Source organism: Eumetopias jubatus, unplaced genomic scaffold, assembly GCF_037043125.1.
Source record: "Eumetopias jubatus isolate StellerSeaLion01/CBP00866 unplaced genomic scaffold, mEumJub1_p1.0 scaffold_9, whole genome shotgun sequence".
Lineage (NCBI taxonomy): Eukaryota > Metazoa > Chordata > Mammalia > Carnivora > Otariidae > Eumetopias > Eumetopias jubatus.
The window spans coordinates 78,141,894-78,166,094 of NW_028274815.1; the positions used below are offsets into that span (position 1 = coordinate 78,141,894).

The 24,201-nt window shown below is 40.8% G+C and overlaps 2 protein-coding genes across 7 annotated transcripts in view; one reads left to right on the forward strand and one right to left on the reverse strand.

The window, feature by feature from the left end:
- The first annotated feature begins 2 nt into the window (after window positions 1-2).
- UNC50 (unc-50 inner nuclear membrane RNA binding protein) lies at window positions 3-23,493 on the forward strand. Of its 4 annotated transcripts, none has more exons than XM_028103763.2 (7): window positions 4-119; window positions 1,280-1,563; window positions 2,519-2,639; window positions 15,673-15,812; window positions 15,897-15,998; window positions 17,522-17,696; window positions 20,323-23,493. In XM_028103763.2, the coding sequence occupies exons 2-6, from the start codon at window positions 1,284-1,286 to the stop codon at window positions 17,656-17,658; spliced, it is 780 nt and encodes a 259-aa protein (XP_027959564.1). In that variant the 5' UTR covers window positions 4-119; window positions 1,280-1,283; the 3' UTR covers window positions 17,659-17,696; window positions 20,323-23,493. The 4 variants fall into 4 exon arrangements, with proteins under 4 accessions (XP_027959566.1, XP_027959564.1, XP_027959565.1 ...); XM_028103764.2 differs by lacking the exon at window positions 20,323-23,493 and adding an exon at window positions 19,577-19,726; XM_028103765.2 differs by lacking the exon at window positions 20,323-23,493 and having other exon boundaries at window positions 3-119; window positions 1,284-1,563; window positions 17,522-17,838.
- The window catches only part of MGAT4A (alpha-1,3-mannosyl-glycoprotein 4-beta-N-acetylglucosaminyltransferase A), a 124,878-nt gene continuing 118,974 nt past the window's right edge, over window positions 18,298-24,201 (reverse strand). For all 3 annotated transcript variants that reach the window (XM_028103760.2, XM_028103761.2, XM_028103759.2), the window contains one exon: window positions 18,298-24,200. In XM_028103760.2, the coding sequence (XP_027959561.1) occupies window positions 24,174-24,200 (27 nt within the window). In that variant the 3' untranslated portion in view covers window positions 18,298-24,173. The remainder of the gene's footprint in view (window position 24,201) is intronic.

Consider the following 24,201-nt stretch of genomic DNA (forward strand, 5'->3'; position numbering starts at 1 on the left):
CGCCCACAGCGCCGGCTACGTTGCGGGAAGGGAAGTCGGCCCCGCGGCTGCTGGGCTTGGCTGCTGGGCGGAGGTGGCGCGCTAGCTTGGACCTCTTGGAGGCCGCCTCGGGGCTCCAGGTGAGACTTGAGGACCGCTCCGTCCGTTCGCGGCTCGGGCTCGCCCGGCGCCTTTTCCTCCGGCACCTCACGGCCCGACAGCCCACGGCCCTGGAGTGACCATAGCCGGGTCCGGCTGCTCGGCGGGCGGTAGGGTTGCCATATAAATCAAGATGCCCAGTTTTTTTTCCACTTGAATTTCACATAAACCACGGACAACGTTTTAGTGTATGTCCGACACAGTGTTTCGGACATGCTTATACAAAAAGTTATACCTGTATCGGAGATTCGACTGTAACTGGGCTACCGGTGTTTTTATTTGCTAAATATGGCAACCTTACCCGCAGCCCCGGGCTGACCGGGAGCCTCTGGACTCGGAGAGGCGCTGATTGGCGTCAGGGAGGCCTGGGAGGTGGAAGGTGTGGGGCGGGGAAAGTGGGCTGTTCGTGAGGGCTGGACGGTGACCTGCTCTCACGGGGCTTCAGATTGATTCCACCGGACTCCCATGCTGCCATTTCCTCTGCTGAACTATTCAGGGAGTAAAGCACTATGGTCTTGATTTTTGTTTTTATATCCCATTCCAGTGAAAGAGTTGCTTGATGGACTTGCACTGATGGACCTGTGTGAATAGGCCATTTATTTTACCTCATTGGTAACATTGTTGCTAATAGGCTTTTAAAACCGATTCCCTTGAAGACTTGATGGTTAAGAGCAGGGGATTTTGGCTCCATAGCCATCTCTGAGCTCATGAGGGGGTCAGTTTACCTCCTAGTGCTTTTCTTTCTCTTTCTCTCCCTCCCCCTTTCCCTCTCTCTCTCTCTCTCTCTACTTCCCTCCCTCTTGTCCTTCCTGCCTCCTCCCTCCCTCCTGGTTAAGAGTAGATACTTGGGTGGGCTGCCTAAAGAGAGAAGTGAAGTTTGGGAAATTTATGGACCCTATAGAAGTGTTACGAAGGTTCAGAAGCGTGTGGTGCTGCCCTTGCCTGAAGTACAGTGGGCAGTTCTTGAGCTCCGAATTAAGCCTCAGAACCACCTCCATTATCTTTTGACCCCTGACTCTTATCAAGGATTGTGGAAGGACTGTTAAGATGACATCCCTCCTTAATATCTCAGAAGAGGTTGTTGGCAGCCAACAGTTTCCTAAGATTAGGAAATTTAAAAGAATTTTTTTCTTCCATCTAGGAAGATGTTACCAAGTATTTCAGTGAATTCTCCAGTGCAGGGGAACGGAGCGTTGAACTCCAGGGATGCAGCAAGACACACAGCTGGAGCAAAACGCTACAAATACCTGAGAAGACTTTTTCGTTTTCGGCAGATGGACTTTGAATTTGCTGCATGGCAGATGCTCTACCTATTTACTTCCCCACAGAGAGTTTATAGAAATTTTCATTATCGAAAGCAGACAAAGGATCAGTGGGCCAGAGATGACCCTGCTTTCTTGGTCCTGTTAAGTATTTGGCTCTGTGGTAAGTGTTAGTTTATCTACAGTAGAGTTGAAGAACAAACTGAGTGGTTGGCTTTTTTTTTTAAGATTTTATTTATTTATGTGAGAGAGAGAGCCAGTGAGCACGAGCGAGCACAAGCAGGGGGAGGGGCAGAGGGAGAAGGAGAAGCAGGCTTGCTGCTGAGCAGGGAGCCCCATGCTGGGCTTGATCCCAGGACCCCGAGCCCGAAGGCAGACGCTTCACCGACTGAGCCTCCCAGGCACCCGTGTACTTGTCACTTGCAGAATCTTTTGTTATAAGCATATCGTGGGTCAGAATTTGAGATATTTGAAGCTGTTCCTTCCTTTCTGAAGCCTCAAAAATCTCACAGGAAAGAATGTTGTATTCTTTCTGGTTCTAAAGGTCCCAAGCAGATGCCAGAGTAAATTGTTCCCTCGGAATTTTGAAAAGCAGAGGACAGAGTCACTCCGTGTCTTTTAACTGCTATGATACCAAATGCAAACTTACTGTGAAAAGGAATATCAAGATGGGAAATTGCATTTCACAGGCAAATCTAGAGTGAGTTCTAAAAGTACCAATGTGAACTTGAGAAACTACTTTTAAGTTCTCCAATAATGTAGTGAGAGAGTCCTAAACACCCTAGGGTGTAAATGTGTAATATTTTTTTCATCTTTACCCGGACTTAAATATGTGGGTGCCTGTTCAGAATTAGTGGTCTTTTAAATGTTGGGACTACCCTGGGGAACCATAGATGGGGGCCTCTACAGTAAACTACAATTAGTTCAGTAGCCATTCTCTGTTCTAGGGTAGTCTGCATTTCTCAATTCTGTATACATATAACACATCTTTGGGGTTTTGTTTACATGACTGTCTCCTCCGTTACACATGTGGGCATCTGGAGGGCAGTGACTTGCCCCACCCGTATCCCCAGAACCTAGCAGAGTGCCTGAATTTATCATGTAAATCTTTCTTTCAGTGTCCACTATAGGATTTGGCTTTGTTCTGGACATGGGATTTTTTGAGACGATAAAGCTGCTCCTTTGGGTTGTATTCATAGATTGTGTAGGCGTTGGTCTGCTCATATCAACTTTAATGTGGTAAGTACTAGAACTTTGGTTTTTCAAGTGCTGCTGTAGAGCCTGCATTTCCTTCCTTTAGAGATACAGTGGCTGATGAAAATTGAAACAAGATATATGAACTGAAAGCATGAATTAAAATTTTTTGTATTTTAAGTATAGTTGACATACAGTGTTATATTAGTTTCAGGTGTATAGCATAGTGATTTGACAGTTAATATACATTATGAAGTGCTTATCAAGATAAATATAGTTACCATCTGTCACCATACAGTGTTGTTACAATATTGACAGTATTCTCTATGCTCCACTTTTTATCTCTGTGTCTGATTTATTTTGTAACTGGATGTTTGTACCTCTTAATCCCCTCCACCTATATCACCCATTCCTTCAACTCCATCTCCTCTACCAGTTTGTTTTCTATATTTATGAACCTGTTTCTGTTTTTTGTTCATTTTGTTTTTTAGATCTGCATGTAAGTGAAATGATATGGTATTTGTCTTTTCTGACATATTTCGCATACCATTATACCCTCTAGGTCCATTCATGTTGTCACTAATGGCAAGATCTCATTCCTTTTTATGACCAAGTAATATTCCATTGTGTGTGTGTGTGTGTGTGTGTGTGTGTGTGTGTGTGTGTGTGTATGTGTATGTATATACACCCCATTTCTTCTTTATCCATTCAACTATTGATGGATACTTAGGTTGGCTTCCATATTTTGACTATTGTAAATAATATTGCAGTAGACATAGGGGTGCATGTGACCTTTCAAATTAGTGTTTTCATTTTCCTTGGATAAATACCCAGTACTGGTATTGCTGGATCATATGGTATTTCTGTTTTTAATTTTTTGATGAACCTCATATTGTTTTCCACAGTGGTTGCTGCAGATTACATTCCCACCAACAGTGCACAAGGGTGTCCTTTTCTGCACATCGTTGCCAACACTGGTTTTTTTCTTGTCTTTTTGATACTAGCCATTCTGACAGGTGTGAGGAGATACCTCATTGTGGTTTTGATGTGCATTTCCTTGATGATGAGTGATGCTGAGCATCTTTTCATGGGGTCTGTTGGCCATTTGTATGTCTTCTTTGAAAAAATGTCTATTCTGTTCCTCTGCCCATTTTTTAATTGGATTTTTTTTAGTGTTGAGTTATGTAAGTTCTTTATATATTTTGGATACTAATCCCTTATCAGATGTATCATTTGCAAATCTCTTCTCACATTCACTTGGTTGCCTTTTTATTTTGTTCGTGGTTTCCTTTGCTATGCAAAGCTTTTTATTTTGGTGTAGTCCCAATAGTTTATTTTTGCTTTTGTTTACCTTGCCTGAGGAGACAGATTCATAAAAATGTTGCTGAGGCCAATGTCCAAAAAATTACTGCTTATGTTTTCTTTTAGGAGTTTTATGGCTTCATGTCTCATATTTAGTTCTTTAATCTATTTTGAATTTATTTTTGTGTGTATGGTGTAAGAAAGTGGTCCATTTTCACTCTTTTGCATGTAACTGTCCAGTTTTTCCAACACTTTTATTGAAGAGCCTGTCTTCCCCATTGTATATGCTTTTCTCCTTTGTCATAGGTTAATTGACCATATAAGTGTTAGTTTATTTCTTGGGTCTCTATCCGGATCTGTCTGGTTTTGTTTTGTTTTGTTTTTTTGTTTTGTGTTTGTTTTTTTTTAGAGAGCATGAGAGCAAGCAGGGGTTGGGGGGCAGAGGGGGAAAGAGAGAGAGAGAGAGAGAGAGAGAGAATCTTAAGGAGGCTCCATGCCTAGCGTGAAGCCCAACTGGGGACTTGATCTCATGACCCTGAGATTATGTCCTGAGCCAAAATCAAGAGTAGGGCACTTAACCGACTGAGCCACCCAGGCGCCCCCTGCTCTGTCTGTTTTTGTGCCGGTACCATACTGTCTTGATCACTGCAGCTTTGTAGTATATCTTGATACCTGGATTGTGATGCCTCTAGCTTTGTTTTTCTTTCTTAAGATTGCCTTGGCTATTTGGGGTCTTTTGTGGTTCCATACAAATTTTAGAATTCTTTGTTTTAGTTCTCTGAAAAATATTATTGGTGTTTTGATAGGGATTGTATGGAACCTGTAGATTGCTTTGGGTAATATAGACATTTTAACAGTACTGGTTCTTCCAATCCATAATCATGGAGTATCTTTCCATGTGTTGTGTCCTCTTCAATCTCTTTCATTAGTGTCTTATAGTTTTTAGAGTATAGGTTTTCTATCTCCTTGGTTAAATTTATCCCTAGGTATTTTTTTTTATGTAATTGTAAATGGGATTATTTTCTTAGTTTCTCTTTCTGCTGCTTCGTTATTAGTATATTGAAACACAACAGATTTCTGTATATTAATTTTGTGTCCTGTAACATCACTGAATTCATTGATTAGTTCTAATATTTTTTTGGTGGAGTCTTTCAGGTTTTCTATATAGAGTATCATGTCATTTGCAAATAGTGACAGTTGTACTTCTTCCTTACCAATTTGGATGCCTCTTATTTCTTTTTCTTGTCTGATTGCTGTGGCTAGGAATTCCAGTACTATGTTAAGGAACCGTGGTGAGAGTGTATGTTCTTGTTTTGTTCCTGATCCTAGAAGAAAAGCTTTCAGCCTTTCACCATTGAGTATGATGTTAGCTGTGGGTTTGTCATATATGGCCTTCATTATGTTAGGTACGTTCCCTCTCAGCCCATTTTATTGAGAGTTTTTATCATAAACTAATGTTGAATTTTGTTAGATGCTTTTTCTGCATCTATTGACATAATCATATGTTTTTTATCCTCCATTTGGTTAACATGTATCGCATTGATTGATTTGCACATATTGAATCATGCTTGCATCCCTGGAATTAAATCCCACTTCATCAAGTGGAATATCCTTTTAATGTATTATTGAATTTGGTTTGCTAATACTTTGTTGAGTATTTTTAGGTCTTTGTACATCAAGGATATTAGCCTATACTTTTCCTTTTTTTGTAATGTCTGTGTCTGATTTTGGTACCAGGGTAATGGTGGCCTAATAGAACTGATTTGAAAATTTTCCTTCCTCTTCTATTTTTTGCAATAGTTTCAGAAGAGTAGGTGTTAACTCTGCTTTAAATGTTTGGTAGAATTCACTCATTAAACCATCTGGTCCTGGACTTTTGTTTGTTGGGAGTATTTTGATTACCGATTCAGATTCATTTACTTGTAATAATATGTGTATTCACATTTTGTATTTCTTGCTTGAGATTCAGTTTTGGAAGATTGTATATTTCTAGGAATTTATCCATTTCTTCTTGGTTGTCTAACTTGTTGTCATATAACTTTTCATAGTAATCTTTTGTAATCCTTTGTATTTCTGTGGTATAGGTTGTTACTTCTCTTTCATTTCTGATTTTAATTTATTTGGGCTCTCTTTTCTTCTCTGGCTGAGTGTCCTATCAATTTTGTTTATCTTTTCAGAGAACCAGCTCTTGGTTTCACTGATCTTTTCTATTGTTTTTTTAGTTCCTATTTCATTTCTTTTTACTCTGATTTTTATTACTTTCTTACTTCTATTAATTTTAGGTTTTGCTTGTCATCTTTTCTCATATCTTTAGGTGTAAAGTTATATTACTTGAAATTTTTGTTTTTTCTTGAGGTATGCCTATTAGAACTTCTCTCTTGGAACTGGCTTTTGCTGTGTCCCAAAGATTTTTGGAACATTTTTTTTCCATTTTCATTTGTCTCAAGGTATTTTTTTATTTCCTCTTTGGTTTTGTTGTTGTATTTTAGTAGCAGGCCGTTTAGCCTTCACGTGTTTGTGTTTTTTTTTCCAGTTTTTTTTTCTTGTAATCAATTTGTAGTTTCATACCATGTGGTTGGAAAAGATGCTTGATATGATTTTGATCTTCCTAAATTTATTGAGATTTGTTTTATGGGTCAGATGTGATCTGTTCTGGAGAATGTTTTATATGCACTTGAAAAGATTGTGTATTCTGCTGTTTTTGGATGGAATATTCTGCATATATATGCATCTAATATGTTGTCGAAAGCCACTCCTTATTGATTTTCTGTCTGGATGATCTATTCATTGATATAAGTGGGGTGTTAAAGTCCCCTATTTTGTATTACTATCAATTTCTTTGTTAGTATTTGCTTTATGTATTTGAGTATTCCTATGTTGGTTAAATATAGATATTTATAATTGTTACATTCTCTTGTTGAATGGAACCCTTTATCATTATGTAATGCCTTGTTTTGTCTCTTGTTACGGTCCTTGTTTTAAAGCATATTTTGTGTGAAAGAAGTATTGCTACTCTGGTGTTTTTTTTTTTTGGCTTCCATCTGCATAGAATATCTTTTTCCATCCCTTCACTTTCAGTCTGTATGTGTCTATAGGTCTGAAGTGAGTCTTGTCAGCATATAGCTGGGTCTTGTTTTCTTATCTATTCAGTTGCCCTATGTCTTTTTTTTTTTTTTTTTAAGATTTTATTTATTTATTTATTTGTCAGAGAGAGAGAGAGAAAGAGAGCACAAGCAGGGGGAGAGGCAGCGGGAGAGGGAGAAGCAGGCTCTCCACTGAGCAGGGAGCCCAATGCAGGGCTCCATCCCAGGACCCTGGGATCATGACCCGAGCCGAAGGCAGTCACTTAACCAACTGAGCCACCCAGGCACCCCTCGTTTTTATTTTTATTCCTGTTATCATACAGTGTTACATTAGTTTCAGGTGTATGGTATAGTAATTCAACACTTCCGTACATCACCCTGTGCTCATCAGAAGTGCACTCCTTAATCCCCATCACTTATTTCACTGCCCTCATCTCCCCTCTGGTAACCATCAATTTGTTCTCTATAATTAAGAGTCTTTTTCTTAATTTGTCTCTCTTTTTTCTTTCCTTTGCTTGTTTTGCTTCATAATTTCCACACGAGTGAAATCATGTTGTCTTTCTCTGGCCTGTTTTCATTAGGATTATACTCTCTAGCTCCATTCATATTGTTGCAAATGGCAAGATTTCATTCTTTTTTTATGGCTGAATAATATTCCATTGTGTATACGTACACACCACATCTTCTTTATCCATCCATCAATCCATGGACACTGGGCTGCTTCCATATCTTGGGTGTTATAAATAATGCTGCTATAAACATAGGGGTGCATGTATCCCTTTAAATTAGTGTTCTTGTATTCTTTTGGTAAATACCCAGTTGTGCAATTCCTGGGTGGTAGGGTAGTTCTATTTTTAACTTTCTGAGGAACTCCATACTGTTTTCCAGAGTGGCTGCACCAGTTTGCATTCCCACTAACAATGCATGAGGGTTCCTTTTTCTCCACATTCTTGCCAACACCTGTTGTTTCTTGTGTTGTTGATTTTAGCCATGCTTACAGGTGTGAGGTGATACCTCATTGTAGTTTTGGCTTGCATTTTCCTGGTGATGAGCAATGTTGAGCATCTTTTCATTTGTCTGTTGGCCATCTGGATGTCTTCTTTGGAAAAATGCCTGTTCACGTCTTTGGCCCATTTTTTAATTGGATTATTGATATTTTGGGTGTTGAGTTTTATGAATTCTTTGTATATTTGGCTAATATGTATGGCTGTATATTTGGCTTTATCAGATAGGTCATTTGCAAATATCTCCCATTCAGTAGGTTGCCTTTTAGTTTTGTTTCCTTCACTTTGGAGAAGCTTCTTATTTTGATGTAGTCCCAATAGTTTATTTTTGCTTTTGTTCCCCTTGCCTCAGGAGACCTATCTAGAAAGAAGTTGGTATGGCCATTGTCAAAGAAGTTACTGCCTGGATGTTTTCTAGGATTTTTATGGTTTCAAGTCTTAACATTTAGGTCTTTAATACATTTTGAATATATTTTTGTGTGGTAAAAGAGTGGTCCGGGGCGCCTGGGTGGCTCAGTCGTTGGGCATCTGCCTTCGGCTCGGGTCGTGATCCCGAGGTCCTGGGATCGAGTCCCGCATCGGGCTCCCTGCTCGGCGGGAAGCCTGCTTCTCCCTCTCGCACCCCCCCTGCTTGTGTTCCCTCTCTCGCTGTGTCTCTCTCTGTCAAATAAATAAATAAAATCTTTAAAAAAAAAAAAAAGTCCAATTTCATTCTTTTACATATAGCTGTCCAGTTTTCCCAACATCATTTGTTGAAGAGATTGTCTTTTTCTCCAGCTTTGTTAAAGATTGACCATATAGTTGTGGGTTCATTTCTCGGTTTTCTATCCTGTTCCCTTGGTCTGTGTGTCTATTTTTGTGCCAGTGTCTTACTGTCTTGATCACTACAGCTTGGTAGTATGACTTGAAATCTGGAATTGTAATACCTCCAGCTTTGTTTTTCTTTTTTCAGATGGCTTTGGCTATTCAGGGACTCTTGTGATTCCATACAGGTTTTTGGATTGTGTAAAAAATGCTGTTGGTATTTTGATAGAGATTGCGTTAAATGTGTAGATTGCTTTGGTATGAACGAAGATAGTATGAGTATTTTAACAGTATTTGTTCTTCTAAACCATGAGCATGAAAGATCTTTCCATTTCTTTGTGTTGTCTTCAATTTCTTTCATCAGTGTTTTATATATAGTTTTCACAGTACAGATCTTTCACCTGTTTGATTACTAAGTATCTTATTATTTGGGGTTTTTGCAAATGGGTTTCCTTAATTTCTTTCTGCTACTTAATTATTGGTATAGAGAAATGTAACAAATTTCTGTATTGATTTTGTATCCTGCAACTTTACTGAATTCGTGTATCAGTTCTAGCAGTTTTTTGGTGGAGACTTTCAGGTTTTCTATACAGAGTATCATGTCATCCGCAAAGAATGAAAGTTTAACTTCTTACCAATTTGGATGCCTTTTCTTTCTTTTTGTTGTCTGATTGCTGTGGCTAGACTTCCAATACGCCCTGTCTTTTGATAGGAGCATTTAGACCATTTACATTGAAAGTAGTTATTCGTAGTTATGTATTTATTCTTGTCTTGTTGGTTTTTTGCTTGTTTTTGTAGTTCTTCTGTTCCTTTTCTTGTTCTCTTCCTTGTAATTGATGCCATTTTTTAGTGTTGTGCCTGGATTCTTTTCTCTATTTTTTGTGTATCTATTATAGGTTTTGGTTTGTGTTTACTATGAGGTTCATATATAACATTCTATTTATATAGCAGTTTCTAGTAAGTTGATAGTCACTTGAGTTGGAACACATTCTAAAACCACTACACTTTTATGCCCCCCTCCATGTTTTATGTCATATTTTCCATCTTTTTTTCTAAGTTCTTTAACGAATTTTTAGATATAATTGGTTTTACTACTTTTGTCTTTTAAACTTAATACTAGCTTTATAAGTGAGTGATCTACTCCTTTTATATATTGTATATTTGCTTTTGCAAAATTTTTTTCACATTTTTCTTTTAATTGTGGCCTTTTTTTTTTTTGTCTTAAAGAGATCCCTTTAACATTTCAAGGCCAATTTAGTGGTGGTGAACTCCTTTAGCTTTTGTTTGTCTGGGAAACTCTATCTCTCCTTCAATTCTGAATGTTAACCTTGCTGGATTGAGTATTCTTGGTTGTATGTTTTTTCCTTTCAGCACTTTGAATATATCATGCCACTCCATTCTGGCCTGCAAGGTTCTATTGAAAAATCAGCTGAGTACCTTATTGGCCTTTCCTTGTATATAACTAGTTGTTTTTCTCTTGCTGCATTAAGATTCTCTCTTTAACTTTAATCTTTGTCATTTTAATTAGCATTTGCACTGGTGTGAGCCTTCATGGGTTCATCTTGTTTAGGGTTCTCTGTGTTCCTGGACCTGGATGTCTGTTTCTTTCCCCTGGTTAGAGAAGTTTCCAGCAATTATTTTTTCAAGTAAGTTTTCTGCCCCTTTCTCTCTTCTCCTTCTGGGATCGCTATAATGAAAATGTTAATATGTTTGAAATTGTCCCAAAGACTACTTAAGCTATTCTTATTTTTGTTTTTAATTCTTATTTCTTTTTGTTGTTCAGTTTGTTTGCTTTCCATTTCCTGCCTTCCACATCGCTCATCCATTCTTCTGTGTCCTTTAATCTGCTGCTGTTACTCTCTAGTGTCGTTTTCATTTCAGTAACTGTATTCTTCAGCTCTGCTTGGTTCTTTCTTAGATTTTCTATCTGTTGAAGTTCTCACTAGGTTCACCCTCTCTTGTTTCAAGTCTGGTGAGCTTCTTGTTGACTTTGAACTATTTATCAGGTACCTTGTTTATCTTGTTCTTTCACTTGGAGTATATTCCTCTGCCTCATTTTGTTTTATGTATTTGAGTCTGTGAATTAGGCAGAACAGCTACTTTTCCTCGTCTTGAAGGACTGGTCTTGTGTAGGACTGTCCCGTACAGACTGTGTATGCCTGCTGGCTTTGGCTGGCTGGAGTGGGGTCTCTGGGTGTCCCACACAGGGCGTACCCTAGTGGGACATCTGAAGCTGAAGTGGGCGGGGGCTGGGGGTGTATTGGGGCACTCTACATGGGGATTGCCCTGATGGACCAGCTGGAGTCGAAGTGGGCTCAGGCTGGTGGTCCTAGGGCGCTCTACACAGTGGGGACCTTGGTAGGAGAATTGAGCTAAAGTTGCTGTGTGCTAGGGGTGTGGGGCTCCCTAAAGTGCTGGCCAGTTCTACCCTGTTCCAGTCTGAGTGATCAGGCGAGTTGGGGGCCATAAACAGGGTGCTCACCAGCCCCTTTGGCCCCGGAATGTGTTCCCAGAGGCCTTGGCCATTTGGCTGAGGGTCAGTTTTCTTTTTATATCCTCGTTGTCTTTTAAACCTCTGCTTTTTTGTGTGTGCCTCAGTGGGGCTTGGGCTGATGTGGGCTAGGGTCCCAGGGTTTAGTGAAGGGGCTGGGCCAGCTAGGGTGGCCGTGTCCCACTCCCATCTGTGTGTCAGTGTTGGCCTTGGGGGAGGGAGGGAACATATACAGTGGCACTTGCCAGCCCTCTGACCACTGGAGACCAGTTCCTCAGGTCCCAGCTGTTTGGCAGACGCTCAAGGTCTGGTGCCTTTGAATTCTAGTTGCCCTTTGAAACTGAAGCTGTTTTCCATGCCCTAGGGTGGTCGAATCTGTTCCTGGTTCCTTGGTTCTGTGCCTCCCCTCTGCAGTTGGCAGTGTTGGGGTGAGGTTCCTTTTGTTACTATGTCTCCATCTCTTCTGTTCTCTTTGTGGTCTCTCTGTCCTTTGTTGTGCAGAAGCTGTTCAGTCAGCCCTCAGTTCTTTTTTCCAGAGGAATTACTCTACATGTTGGTGTAGGTTTGGTTTGTCCATGGAGGGGAATTCAGGCTCTTCCTCCATTACCATCTTGGACCCTGTCTCCTGAAAGCATCAATTTTGATTGCCGGGATTATTATAACTTGCTCTCCTAAGTCACTGTTTGTATCAGAAAACATTCTCAAGGGTGGTCTGTATTGTCAGAGTGCAGCAAATAAGTGAACTGAAATAATGATTATATCATATTATCAAAGTCTCTGGTTTTGCAAAAATGTTATGCAGTTAGCCAGTTCTGCTTAAGTTGTTTGGCTGATGGCATGGTTTTCTCCTGTATTTGTTAGTGGGTCACTTCTAGATGTTTAAGCTATGGAGGGTTATTTCATGGAATCTTACTCTGAATATCAGACATTAAATGAAGTACATTTGAAAAAGGATTTGTTGAACTTTCGGTGCCTTTTAGCTGAGACACACATAGGTTTTATTGAACAGGTATGCAGTCTCACTTCTGGGTTTGGTTTAACGACGGTAGTATACTGAGTATAAGTGTTTAATTCCAGCATTTGGTTTCTCCATTTTCTCATAGATCCAGGCTTTTATATGGTTGGCATGCCAGATGAGGGGAGTGGATGTGTCAGGTGAGCTCATAAAAGGCCAGTGGTTGAGTAGGGGCCGTGGCCATTGTGTATCAGAGAAAACACTGTGGAAATTTTAGTCACAGGGAGGCCTAGGTTCAAATGCCAGCTCATTTACTGTAACTCTTAGTCCCAGTCCCTTTTGTAAAATGGAGTTAGTTATCTAATTTGTAAGGTATTTGAAAAGATTGTGTGTCAGTGAAAAGTACCTGGCATATAGGAAATGCTCAATAAATAGTGGCTATTAATATTTCAACAAAGTCCTGAGACTATAACCTCTGATGCCAATGTGTTTCCATTTGTAACTCCTTATGAGTTTTGTATGTGCTTGGTAGTCAGTAAATGCTGTGTGTCAGTAATTTGGAATTCCAAAATCTGGCTTAGAAAGACTACTACTAAGAGAAGTTACATATTCATTATAAAAAACATGGCATATGAAACAATTTCAGTAAATAAGGCTTTCAAAGGAATAGGTTGTAGCAGGCATTCTACCGTGAATGCACTGACTCTGGAGGGCCACAGAAACCAAGTCATTCCAGAGTTTAGCAGCTTTAGTGTGAGTCCATATTACGGTTTCAGTTAAATAGAAAAGGACTCGGGGGGCGCCTGGGTGGTTCAGTTGGTTAGGTGTTCAATTCCTGATCTCAGCTCAGGTCTTGATTGAAGGATTGTGAGTTTAAGCCCCACATTGGGCTCCATGCTGGATGTGGAGCCTGCTTATTTAAAAAGAAAGGAAATGACTGACATGGTATATTTCTCAAAAGCTACATTGTGTTGCATTGTGTTGTGAATTGTGTTAGAAATGATGACATGTGGTTGCTGTCATCCTAGAGGTGCCACAGGAACCAGCAGGAGGAGATGTCTGGGGCAGGTGGGACCATTGATTCCTGGTACCAAATGCATAGGCATGGCAGTCAGGAGCAGCATACTGGGTCTGGTAGCGCGGGGTGACACTCACCAGCTCAGGAAGATAGGTGACTGTAGAATTTGGCCTTCAGTGCAGTTCAGAAATAAGAATTGTACTTCACTGCATAGCTTGCATGTGCTGGTTGGGGAGTGGAAGGGAGGTGGAGAAATTGGAGGCTTTGGGGTAAGGAAATAGCAGATTCACACTGGAAGGAAAATCCTTTCTGTGGCTGCGAAGGAGCTGAAGAAGAGTGGCAAGCTGGATACAACTGGGGGGGTCTGCACAAGAGTCGAGCAGGCCCAGACAGTGCGGTGAACTCGGGAAGAGAGGAGAGAGATGGATCAGAGAGCATCCTGTGGTAATTGGATATGACGAAGGTAGGGAAGAGTGGCAGGTGCAGATGAAGCATTCCATGTTAGACGTGCTGAGTTCTGGGGGTTTGAGGATTTAGTGGAAATAAAGGTACGGCAGACAGTGGGGTAGAGGACTCTGAACCTACTACAGTCTGGGCCAAGAGGAGGACGTGACTGGCATCATTAATGTGGAGGTGGGAGCTGAAAACCACAGATGTCTTGAGCTCTCCCAGAAGGAATGTCTGTGTTCCTGAGGGAAGACTTAGACTGAGGACAGAAGTGCCCATGTGAGGGATAGGTTGGGGGGGGGGGGCGGGCAGCACGAAATGGGAGCTCTTGGGTAGTGAGCTAAATGCTTGTTCTGTTCTTTCAGTGGCACATGTTCTTGGCTAAAATGGAAGATGTTTTGGTAACTTAAGAGTTTGTTCAAACAAAGCTATATTATTTTGATATTTTCAGGTAACTGTGTACAGGACTGTCTTATTAGTACTGTACTATGTTCTACCCCTTGCTTATTTTTCTATTTCCACTGTAGGCATAGCATTTTTTTTTTTAAGATTTTATTTACTTATTTGACAGAGAGAGAGAGAGATAGCGAGAGCAGGAATGTGAGCAGGGGGAGTGGGAGAGGGAGAAGCAGGCTTCCCGCCGAGAAGGGAGCCCGATGTGGGGCTCGATCCCAGGACCCTGGGATCATGACCTGAGCCGAAGGCAGACGCTTAACGACTGAGCCACCCAGGTGCCCCTAGGCATAGCATTTTAACTGTACCCTTGAAATGAAATCACACACATAAAAGTGAATTTCTGCAGTTGTGTTTATAATACGAATGATCCTTTTTATTTCCCTTTGAAGATCTAGTTTTCTGTCACATGGGTATTTTTACTTTTCATTCACCCATCATTTAACTGAACTCATAGGCCATGCTGTAGAACACTGACAGAGGCTTGAAGAATTGTTTTTATGGTTAGATAGGTCACTGGCCCTCTTCCCTTACTGGTTCCTCCTGATTCCTTGATCTTTTAATGGAGAGGTGACCTATTAGGTGTTAGGCCTTGGACCTATTCTGTATCTAGATTCATTCTTTGGGGGTGCGGGGTCTTACTCAGGCCCATGGCCTTAACTATCATCTATGCATGGATGGGTTTATATCTCCATTTTCGACCTCTCCTCTGAATTCCAGACTTTATATACTCCTTACTCCATGTTAACGGGCATCTTCAGCATGATAGGTCCAAATCCAGGCTTCTGCACCGCCCCAAACCGCTCTTCCTGCAGCCGGGCCCACGGTAGCTCCTGGCAGCTCAGTCTTCCGTTGGTTTCGGGCAGAAATCTCTCAGTCCTTCTTGACTATTCATTTCCCCCACGCCAGCACGTCTGCTGCCACCACCCCTGCTCACCTCCTCCTCCCAGTGGCCTCCCCACTGGTGTCTCCGTTGCCCCGCTTGTCCCTGTAGTCTGTTCTCAGATCAGCAGTCACCGTAGTGAGTCGGACACCCTCTGGGAACTCCAGTGACTCCTAATTTTACCAAGAATAAAAGTCCAAAGGTCTTACAATGGCCACAGGCTCCAGCCTCGTTTCCTGCTACTTTTCTCACTTGTTCCAGGCACACTGGTCTCCTCACCCAGCCCTGCAACAGGCCCGGCCCCCTACCACTCTGTACTCATCCACCCCCTCCACTCCTGGGTCCGGACTCCACTCTGCCTGAATGCTCTGCCCCACCTCATTCCCATCCCCGCCCTTGGGTCTTGACCCAGACGTTTCCTTCGTAGGACTATCCTACTGAACACTGCATTTCAACTTTGTATTTTTTTCTGCCCTTCTTACTGCTTAATTTTTCTCCATAATGCCATCTGACGACTCCAGCTAGATCGAAGGCAGAGATCTGTTTTGTTCACCGCTTGGTACACAGAAGGTAGTCAGTAAATATTTATGGACTTAACTTTATTGTATTATGAAAGAAATTTTAACTTTGCTCTTCAGGTTTATCTCTAACAAGTATTTAGTGAAACGGCAAAGCAGAGACTATGATGTGGAGTGGGGCTATGCCTTCGATGTGCATCTGAATGCTTTTTATCCTCTCTTAGTCATTCTGCATTTTATCCAGCTTTTCTTCATTAACCGTAAGTAGCAGTTACTTCTTTAACATCAAAAAGTCACCATTGTATGCACTAAAAAGAGATTCAGTGTACACATCTCTTCCGCAGATGTTATCCTGACAGACACATTTATTGGATATTTTGTTGGAAATACCTTGTGGTTGGTGGCAGTGGGCTATTATATCTACGTAACCTTCTTAGGATACAGTGGTAAGTCATGAATTGTTTTGATTGAGTGAAGACGTAACAGGGAGAGGGAGGGAAGTTGCTGTAATAGTAACATAATTAGCTTGCTTTTAGATGAATTACCTCATTTAAGCTTCACAATTAGGTTTACTTAACCCCATTTTTCGGATGAGGGCACAGAAATTAATTTGCCCCCGGTCGTGCAGCTAGAAAGTGGCATGGCTGGTATGTAACAAATTTTGTAATTTTAAGGAGCCACATTAAACCATACTGATATCTCCAAGTTACTTGCAGGAACCCACAACCCACTTCCTTTTCTCCCTGGCTTTCTGGTTCTGGGTCCCAGTGGCCGGTTAGTGTGGGGCATGAGCCGGGTCCGGCGTATGGTCGCATAGGTAAAGGAACCTTTACAAACCTTTGTCAAGGTGTTAAAACCTTTGCTTCACTTTGTTTTTATGATCACTGTGTGGTTCTATAGATGGGCACAAATCAGGCCCAACCTCTACTGATCTGAGGATGTAGTTTGCAGATTTACTGCTTTCTTTTTCTTAGTATGAATGAGAAACCTTTATATTAATTCAGCTCGTCCTTTCTTGTCACTCTGGATGATTAGTACTTCCCTGTAAATACACACCCCTGGTGCTCAAATAGGACTGGCTCCTCTAGTCAGAGGTGTTCTCACCCCACCAGGGACCACACTTGTTCTGGACACGGGGAGTCCGTTCTCCAGAGGAGGTGTTTGTGACATACTATGTTCAGGTTTCTATGAATTTTCACATATTTTGAGAAAGTTTTAAATTGTGATTAGCATATTACAACATCGTGGTTTCTCTAAATGGATTTTTGATCACTCTTGGTAACTCCCTATAATTTGAGTACAGCTCAGCTTCACTTTGGTGACTTCCTAGAAGAGAAATGTTTAGGTTAGAATGCATGTGGTAGGGACCCACTAAGTAGTGACCAAGAAGGAAACCTAGATATTTGGAGACAGGTTTTTTTTTTTATTATTTTTTAAATTTATTTAAAGTAGGCTCCACAGCCAATGTGGGGCTTGAACTCACGACCCTCAAGCTCAAGAGTTGCAGGCTCTACTGATGGAGCCAAGCAGGCACTCCAGGGACAGATTTGTTCTTTCCTGAAGCCTGGGATACTTACTAGTTGATCTCTAATGTGAAGGGGAGGTGTCATGCTTCCTGTATTGGGAAATCTCAAAGAGCTAAAGGTTGGACTCCTAGAGGCTTCTGAAGCAGTCCCCTGTGTAAATCCACCACTGTTTTCAGTATTTGTGCCCTCTGTCCCTTACTCGTCACTTCTCAAGTTCCGAAGCTGCTGCTCACCTCTCACCCCGGGTTCCCGGGCACAGCTGCGACGCGGTGGCGGCAGCAACACCCAAGAGCAGGGCACGTGCCAGACTCTGGCTTTAGAGCAGTAGCTTGCCGATTCAGAACCCACACTGCTTTTTGGCCCCACCTGTTGTAGTAAAAACTTTCAGAAAGTTCATTAGTCACATTTCCTTTTTTAAAAAAATTTATTTGTTTCTTTTCCAGCATTGCCATTTTTGAAAAATACAGTAATTCTTCTTTACCCATTTGCACCTCTCATTCTGCTCTACGGCCTGTCACTAGCGCTAGGATGGAACTTCACCCACACACTGTGTTCCTTCTACAAGTACAGAGTGAAATGAAGGCAGTGTTGGTGAAGTGACGACTGCTTCCAAAACTGGTAAATAAACTATCTTTGTAGATATCTTCAGGGTGTAAAGTTTGCAAATTTGAGTAAAGATGTAATGTTAACGCTATTGTCAAGTACATTCCGTAAAACTAATTAAATGTACATTTCTATAATAAATATTTTTTAAACTAAAGCATGTATTTCACTCATTCAAACATGATGATAATCAGTTCCTGACAAGGTACGTAGTTTGGCCCCATTTCTAATGGGCCGTGTATTTTAAACATTTGCCTAGTATAACCTTCAGAAGCCTCCTTGATCTATAATGTAACTCAAAGGCGCATCACTGTACTATAGGCCATAAAATCACTTACAACATTTTCTATACAAAGGAAACCCCCAAACAAAATATATTCGATTGAAGAGGCGCAGGGTGGCTCCTCGGTGTACGTAACAGACATTGAACACTTGCATAACAAACAAACACTGATAATCGGTGTCTTAACATGAAGGCTCTCTCTCTTTGAAGACCTCTCTAAAACGCACATAACTAAGAATAGTTTTAAGTAAACTGTCAGTGTTGAAACTAATAACAAACTTGCTACTCATTAAGTTTTACCTATTTTTATTAGAAGGAATCTTGACTTCAACATGGCTTCTTAAACGTCTTTATTCCAAACACATACACGGTTGTGGCACAGAGAAAACAGTAATGAAAGGCACAGTCACCAGGACCAGTTACTGGGTTTTCAATTATAGCAGCGTATTGAAAATAAATAATCTTCCTTTAAAAACCTTAACAGGTACCTAAAATATTACTACATATATTACCTATTCACTCAGTGAAAACATTTTAAGGAAAATATGTACAATACATTTAAGGAGAAAAAAAAATCTGGTACGGCCTGGAAAAGCAATTCCTCAGGCACGTTCTCTAAGGAGTGCGTCCAGAAACATCCGTGACCTTTCCAAACAGTGTTATTTATGAGACACATTATTTTATTCCATAAATGAAACAATTATTTTCAGTCAGTGGATTTCTAAATCGTTCTTAGAAAACATCTGTCTTTACTGAAATGAAAAATATCAAATCTGCTGGCCTAGCATCTTACAGTACTGTCGATATCAGCCATTTTTAAGGCTCAAAGAATAGGTCTTCAAAAGGTATTTTCACCCAATTTCAGCAAACTGAGCATTTCAAATAATGGAAGGCTAATCATACTAAAGTACCGAAGCTTTGACTCCAGACGGATTTGCTAATTACTAATACCAAAAACTAGGCGCAGGTGATACATAAAGTAGCCTCCCTAATGTCCAAGAGTATCATTAAATATTCCCCACAACAAACAATCCTTATTTGGAGAACAATTTTAGCACCACTATTAACATTTTTACTGCAGTGTGAACACCACTGGGAATGATACTTGGCACAAAGTGCTTTCCATTCAATACCCAGCTTGCTTTCTTGAACAATGTCTTCTAAATTCTTAACACGCATATGCACGCACACACACACACACACACGCTCACACGCACACAGCCAGCTCTTTCCTGTTTGTTCCCGTGAACATGATCTAGTTAGTGCCCAAAAAGGTGGGGTGTTTCAGGCAAGAGGAGGTTATATATAGGTACTGATGATCCTTTTTTTTTTTTTAATATTATGGTCGTAGTCTTTTCAGCATTGTATGTTCACATGCATTAAAGAAATAAAGTAAGCATACTAGTTATCATGACATATATCAAGATTAATAATTAAAACTGTACAGCTATCAAATTTCACGCACTATAAATAACGCTACACAGCTTGGAAAAGTTTCCTTTTCTATAAAAGAGCGAGCTGGGACATCTGGGTTCCCCTAGAACACAAAGATGATTTGGACGCCAATTTCTGACTTTCTGACAGTCTTAGCCTCTCATTTTCTTCCCTTTAGCTCTCTGCTGTTCTTCTATCAAGGGTATGGCAATATAGTAAAAATAAGCATAAAGATTAATCTACAAACCAAAATAAAAACAAGCTTCATTAGCATTAATGGCTTGGAAGGAGAGAAGTACTTTGGAAAACACCTGCAAAGTACAAAAATTTGGTTGGCACATACAGGATTTGCTCTGTTCTTACACAATAAAGTAAGTTTTGGGTTAAAAAAAAAAGTATGTTCTTCAATGCAGGGTAGATTATCTGATCTCTATGAAAAGGCAGAAATTTTTTTTCTCTCCTAATATTTAAAGTACCACTGTTCATCATTCTTAAATAATATACTGAACAAGCTCAGAGCAGAATAAATCAGCACAAAGTAATACCTCTCCCAGGAAAAAGATTCCATATACACTGGGTCCTCGTTCTGGAATGAGAACAATCCTGTTCTAGCAGTTTTTTTGTTTTTTGTTTTTTGTTTTACAAAACATTGCTACGATACTCCCGAGTTTTTGGCAACAAACTTCCAATCAAGACTACTTGAGATTCTCAGGCAGAGAAACCCCAGAGGTGGCCCAGGTGTAGGTTTGCTAGTGTGAGACTTGACTCCCGTGGTTATCAACATCTCCAGGCTAACTATAGGGAAACAAGTATGAAGACTTTTCCTCCTCACCTCTTTTAAATACTATATTCATTCTCTATTGCTGCATAACAAATCACCACAAATTCAGAGGCTTAAAACAATACCTATTTATTATCTCACAGTTCTGCAGGCCAGAAGTCAGGGCGGGCTTGGTTCGAGTCCTCTGCATGGGATCTCACGAGGCTGGAGTCACGGTGTTGGCAGGGCTGGGCTCTCATCTGCTGGAGAAGACTCTAGTTGCAAGCTCCCTCAGTTTGTTGACTGATCGAGTTCCTGTGGCTGTAGGGCTGGAGGTCTGGGTCCTGTGGCTGTCGGCGGAGGCCTCTCTCAGCTCCTGACAAGCAACTGCATTTCTTCTCCTGGGGCCCCTCCATCTTAAATCAGCAGTGGTGCCTCGAGTCCTTCTGCTTTGAATCTGACTTACGCTACCAGCCTGAGAAAACTCTGCTTTTAAAGGGCTCACAGGGTTAGATTAGCTGAACATGATTATGGGTGAGAGTCATGGCTTCCGCCCACACGCAAAAGGGGAGGATCTCATCTACGGTACCTGAAGGTCACCTGGAGAATGCTGGCTACTACAAATAGACAATGCCATTGATGAGAGCAATCACTCCAAACGTGCTGTTTCCATATTAACCAAACTTGCCTTTGAGGACAGCAGTGTTGGGAGACCACCTTTTGGTGACCATAACATCGAAAAGAAGCCTTCAGAACGTTGCTGAAGGTTTTGAAATAAGGACACCTTCTGATCACTTACTGGTGCAACCCCTGATCTGAAAAGCTGTACCTTTTCCAAAGACCTCTCCGTGGCTGAATTAATATACACACACGTGTCTACAGCCTGCCTGCCAAATCATCCACGTGCACTTTTTCCAAAAACTTTTCAATCTCACTGCCTGAAACCACTGTTCTTGTTTGGCGGCACGGTAGGACCCTGTGCGTGTGTAAAGAGCACGTGAGACTTAGAGAACTCAGAAATCTGGGGTCTTAGAATCCCAGAAACAGTCCTCAACCTTCTCACCTACAATAATCATCATCTGCACTGTGATGTATTCTGCTTGTCTGCTTTTATCCTCCTCGTCAGAATTCATTACTCTGCTTTCGCCATTGTCCACATTAGCACTCCTTACACAGTGCTGTCCCAACAGAACCTTCTGCAATGACAGAAGGTTCTCTATCTGTGCCTTCCAGTCTGGGGGCCACGAGCCACATGTGGCTGATGAGCACTTGAACTGTAGCTAGTGTGACTAAGGAGGTGAAGGTTTTATTCATTTAAACTTAAACAGCCACTATGTGTCTACTAGCTACTGTACAGGACAGCATGGCTCTAGAGTTGACAGTTTATGTGAAATACATAACCAGATGCAAACCAGGTTTCATTTATCTCTATATATTACTAATTAAATACTGGACACCACTGGACACTGTCCCCACTCCCTATTCTGGTAAAAGTGGTTCAGTGTCTCTCGAGGCCAAGTCTATCCTTCCCTCAGTCCCAGGTACTCTTCACCTCCTCTACCGTTCTGTCCCCAGACTTCACCCCCCAACTACTCTCAAGGGCTACCCCTACAGGGTCTTGCTTGAGGAAAGCATGGCTGTTTCTAATGGTCTAGAGAGGAAGTGGGGGCAGGAAGAGACCAACAAGATGATTGGGGCGCACCTGCTGCCCCAGGAGACAGGAAGGATGAGTTACAGGCCTACCCCAGGAGCCTGAAGCCTGGTTGGTGGGAGAATGTGCGCACGCACATACGCACACACTCGCCAGGAACAACCAAAAACTCGACAGCTGAGCGTGTACGTAAATGTGTGGCGAGGAACGTAGGGAGTTAAAAAGAAAGAGGAGTGTGGGCTGGGACAGTTGGTCCCCTCGTACAGCCCCGGACTGGGCACCTGCCACATGCCAGGCACTATTCCTGGCACGACTAGGCACTGGTTAACACTTCATGGGAGGAGTGCACGAGAGAGTCTGTGAAAGGTGGGTGAGATTTGGCTCAAAGTTCAAAGTATTCTCAGGAACTGGAGGGGAGACCGAGCAGGAGAACAGGAAGAAGCTGGCTAGTACGGCTCACAAGTCTAAAGACTGAGCATCCCTCACTAAAGGCGAGGAGGTAACGGTCACCTCCCTGATCTTCAGCGCATGGTCCTAAATCAGAGTGGGCTACTGTGGAAGGGAAATGAGAGGCCTTCTCAACCCACCCCAGAGCTTTCCCTCCTGACACTTGGCTGGTGAGCAGTTAGCATGTTCAACAGCTGCCAAAGTTTTATAATGAAAGGTTATTCTTTTCAAATGAAATGGGCCTGTGGGCTCAGGCCAGGGAAATGTGAGGACAAAATAAAAAGTAAATTAAAGAAAGTGAAAAGTAAATCTAAAAAACCCAGTAAAAATGTTTCACTTGACTTGGACATAAAAATTATTCATGGCAATGTGTAACTTTTTAATCAAGGAAAGTAACTGATGATTCCAGTCGGAGTAATGGAAAGAACTGTACCCTATCCATGTTTCCCAACATTTTTCACTCCGTCACACTGTACAGAAAACAAGGCTCACTGGAAGCTCTTTGTTCAGCATCCTGGGTAACCGCGGGAAGCTCCTCCTCTAGGTAAGGGGCAACTAGCCGGCACCTCCAGCCCCCCGAGGCCTCAGCCACTGGATAGTCCGAGAGCTCAGGGGATCAATCTCTGCACATCTCTCTGGAACCCACCTGCAACCCCCCGGAACTGATGCTGATCATTTCGGAACTTCTTAAAAGTAAAATACTTTTGTAAAGGTCACTGATTGCTAAGGCTGATAGTATTTTTGTTTACAGTAGTAATAACATTTGGAATTGCATGATTAAGAGCAATAAGTACTCTTCAGATATGAATTTACCTGTAAGTTCATAATGCCAACAGAATAAATCATTTTGCAAAAACATACAACTGCTACAGTACCTCTCCCTAAAAACCAGTATTACCATTTTTTCTGTTAAATTCAATGATTTTGACTCATACAGTAACATTACCTAGAAAACGTCAGAACTCATTAAATGGGTGCAGATATAAAAGGATCAACAAGAGAGAATGCATCTAACTCATGGATCAAAGACACAGATTTAAAAAGAAAAAAGAGTTTGTCATTTTACACATCAGAGGAAATGAGTTGAGTCCATGATAATTTGGGTTGAATGCATGACCCCTGCACATTAAAATTTATCAGACTGATTTTTTACACCATAAACAGCATAATAAAATAACCCTCAAGAAGGACATTGGACTTTAAAATCTTGGCTTTAAGGAATGACAAATGCCTTTGAAAATATTTTGTTCAGAATCACTGCAATTATAAAAGTACTTCAGTTAGGAAATCAATCTAGAATCATTCTTAAATGGCAGTGCATTTGAAAAATGGCATTAATTTGTAATGTTTGCATTTCAAAGAAAAATATAGAAAGAACTTAAAAAAGCAAGGTAACTTTTCAAAAAAAGTATTGATTCAAAAATTTACTGCACAAAAATATGTACTTCTTAAATGTTTCTAATAAATTAACTCCATAACATTTTTATGTATATTTATATATTTATATATATATAATCCCTGATAATCTATAAAAGAGGGTCTATAATAGTAAAATAAATGAACTTCAAAAGTACCCCCTTCATAAAATGTATTTAACATTAATTTTTCTCAAATTTAAGGAATGTAACAATATGTACAACTCTTATGTATAATACCAAAATAGTACAAGTCATATTAACAGCCTGTCATAACTGTAAAATGTTTGAGTCAAGTTAAAATTGGAGGACAGCTTAGGTTCAAATGAATGCAATTATCCATGGGAGGTTCACTTTCCAAGTGGAAATGACAATCATCTTATCTACAGTAGATTTCACAAGAGGTAGTGTTCAAGTAAAAAAAAAAAAAAAAAGTACATGCTTAACTATCTTTAATTAACAAATTCACAGGAAAAAAATGTACTGGTTTCATAGCAGATGATCAGTTGCTGACTTTTTTAATATGAATC

Excerpts from the sequence above, each read along its gene's own strand:
- UNC50 (XM_028103765.2), top strand. The coding sequence starts at position 1,284 with ATGTTACCAAGTATTTCAGTGAATTCTCCAGTGCAGGGGAACGGAGCG. Across the intron at positions 15,813-15,896 it reads CCAGCTTTTCTTCATTAACC|ATGTTATCCTGACAGACACA; the intron begins GTAAGTAGCAGT and ends TCTCTTCCGCAG. Across the intron at positions 15,999-17,521 it reads AACCTTCTTAGGATACAGTG|CATTGCCATTTTTGAAAAAT; the intron begins GTAAGTCATGAA and ends TTTCTTTTCCAG.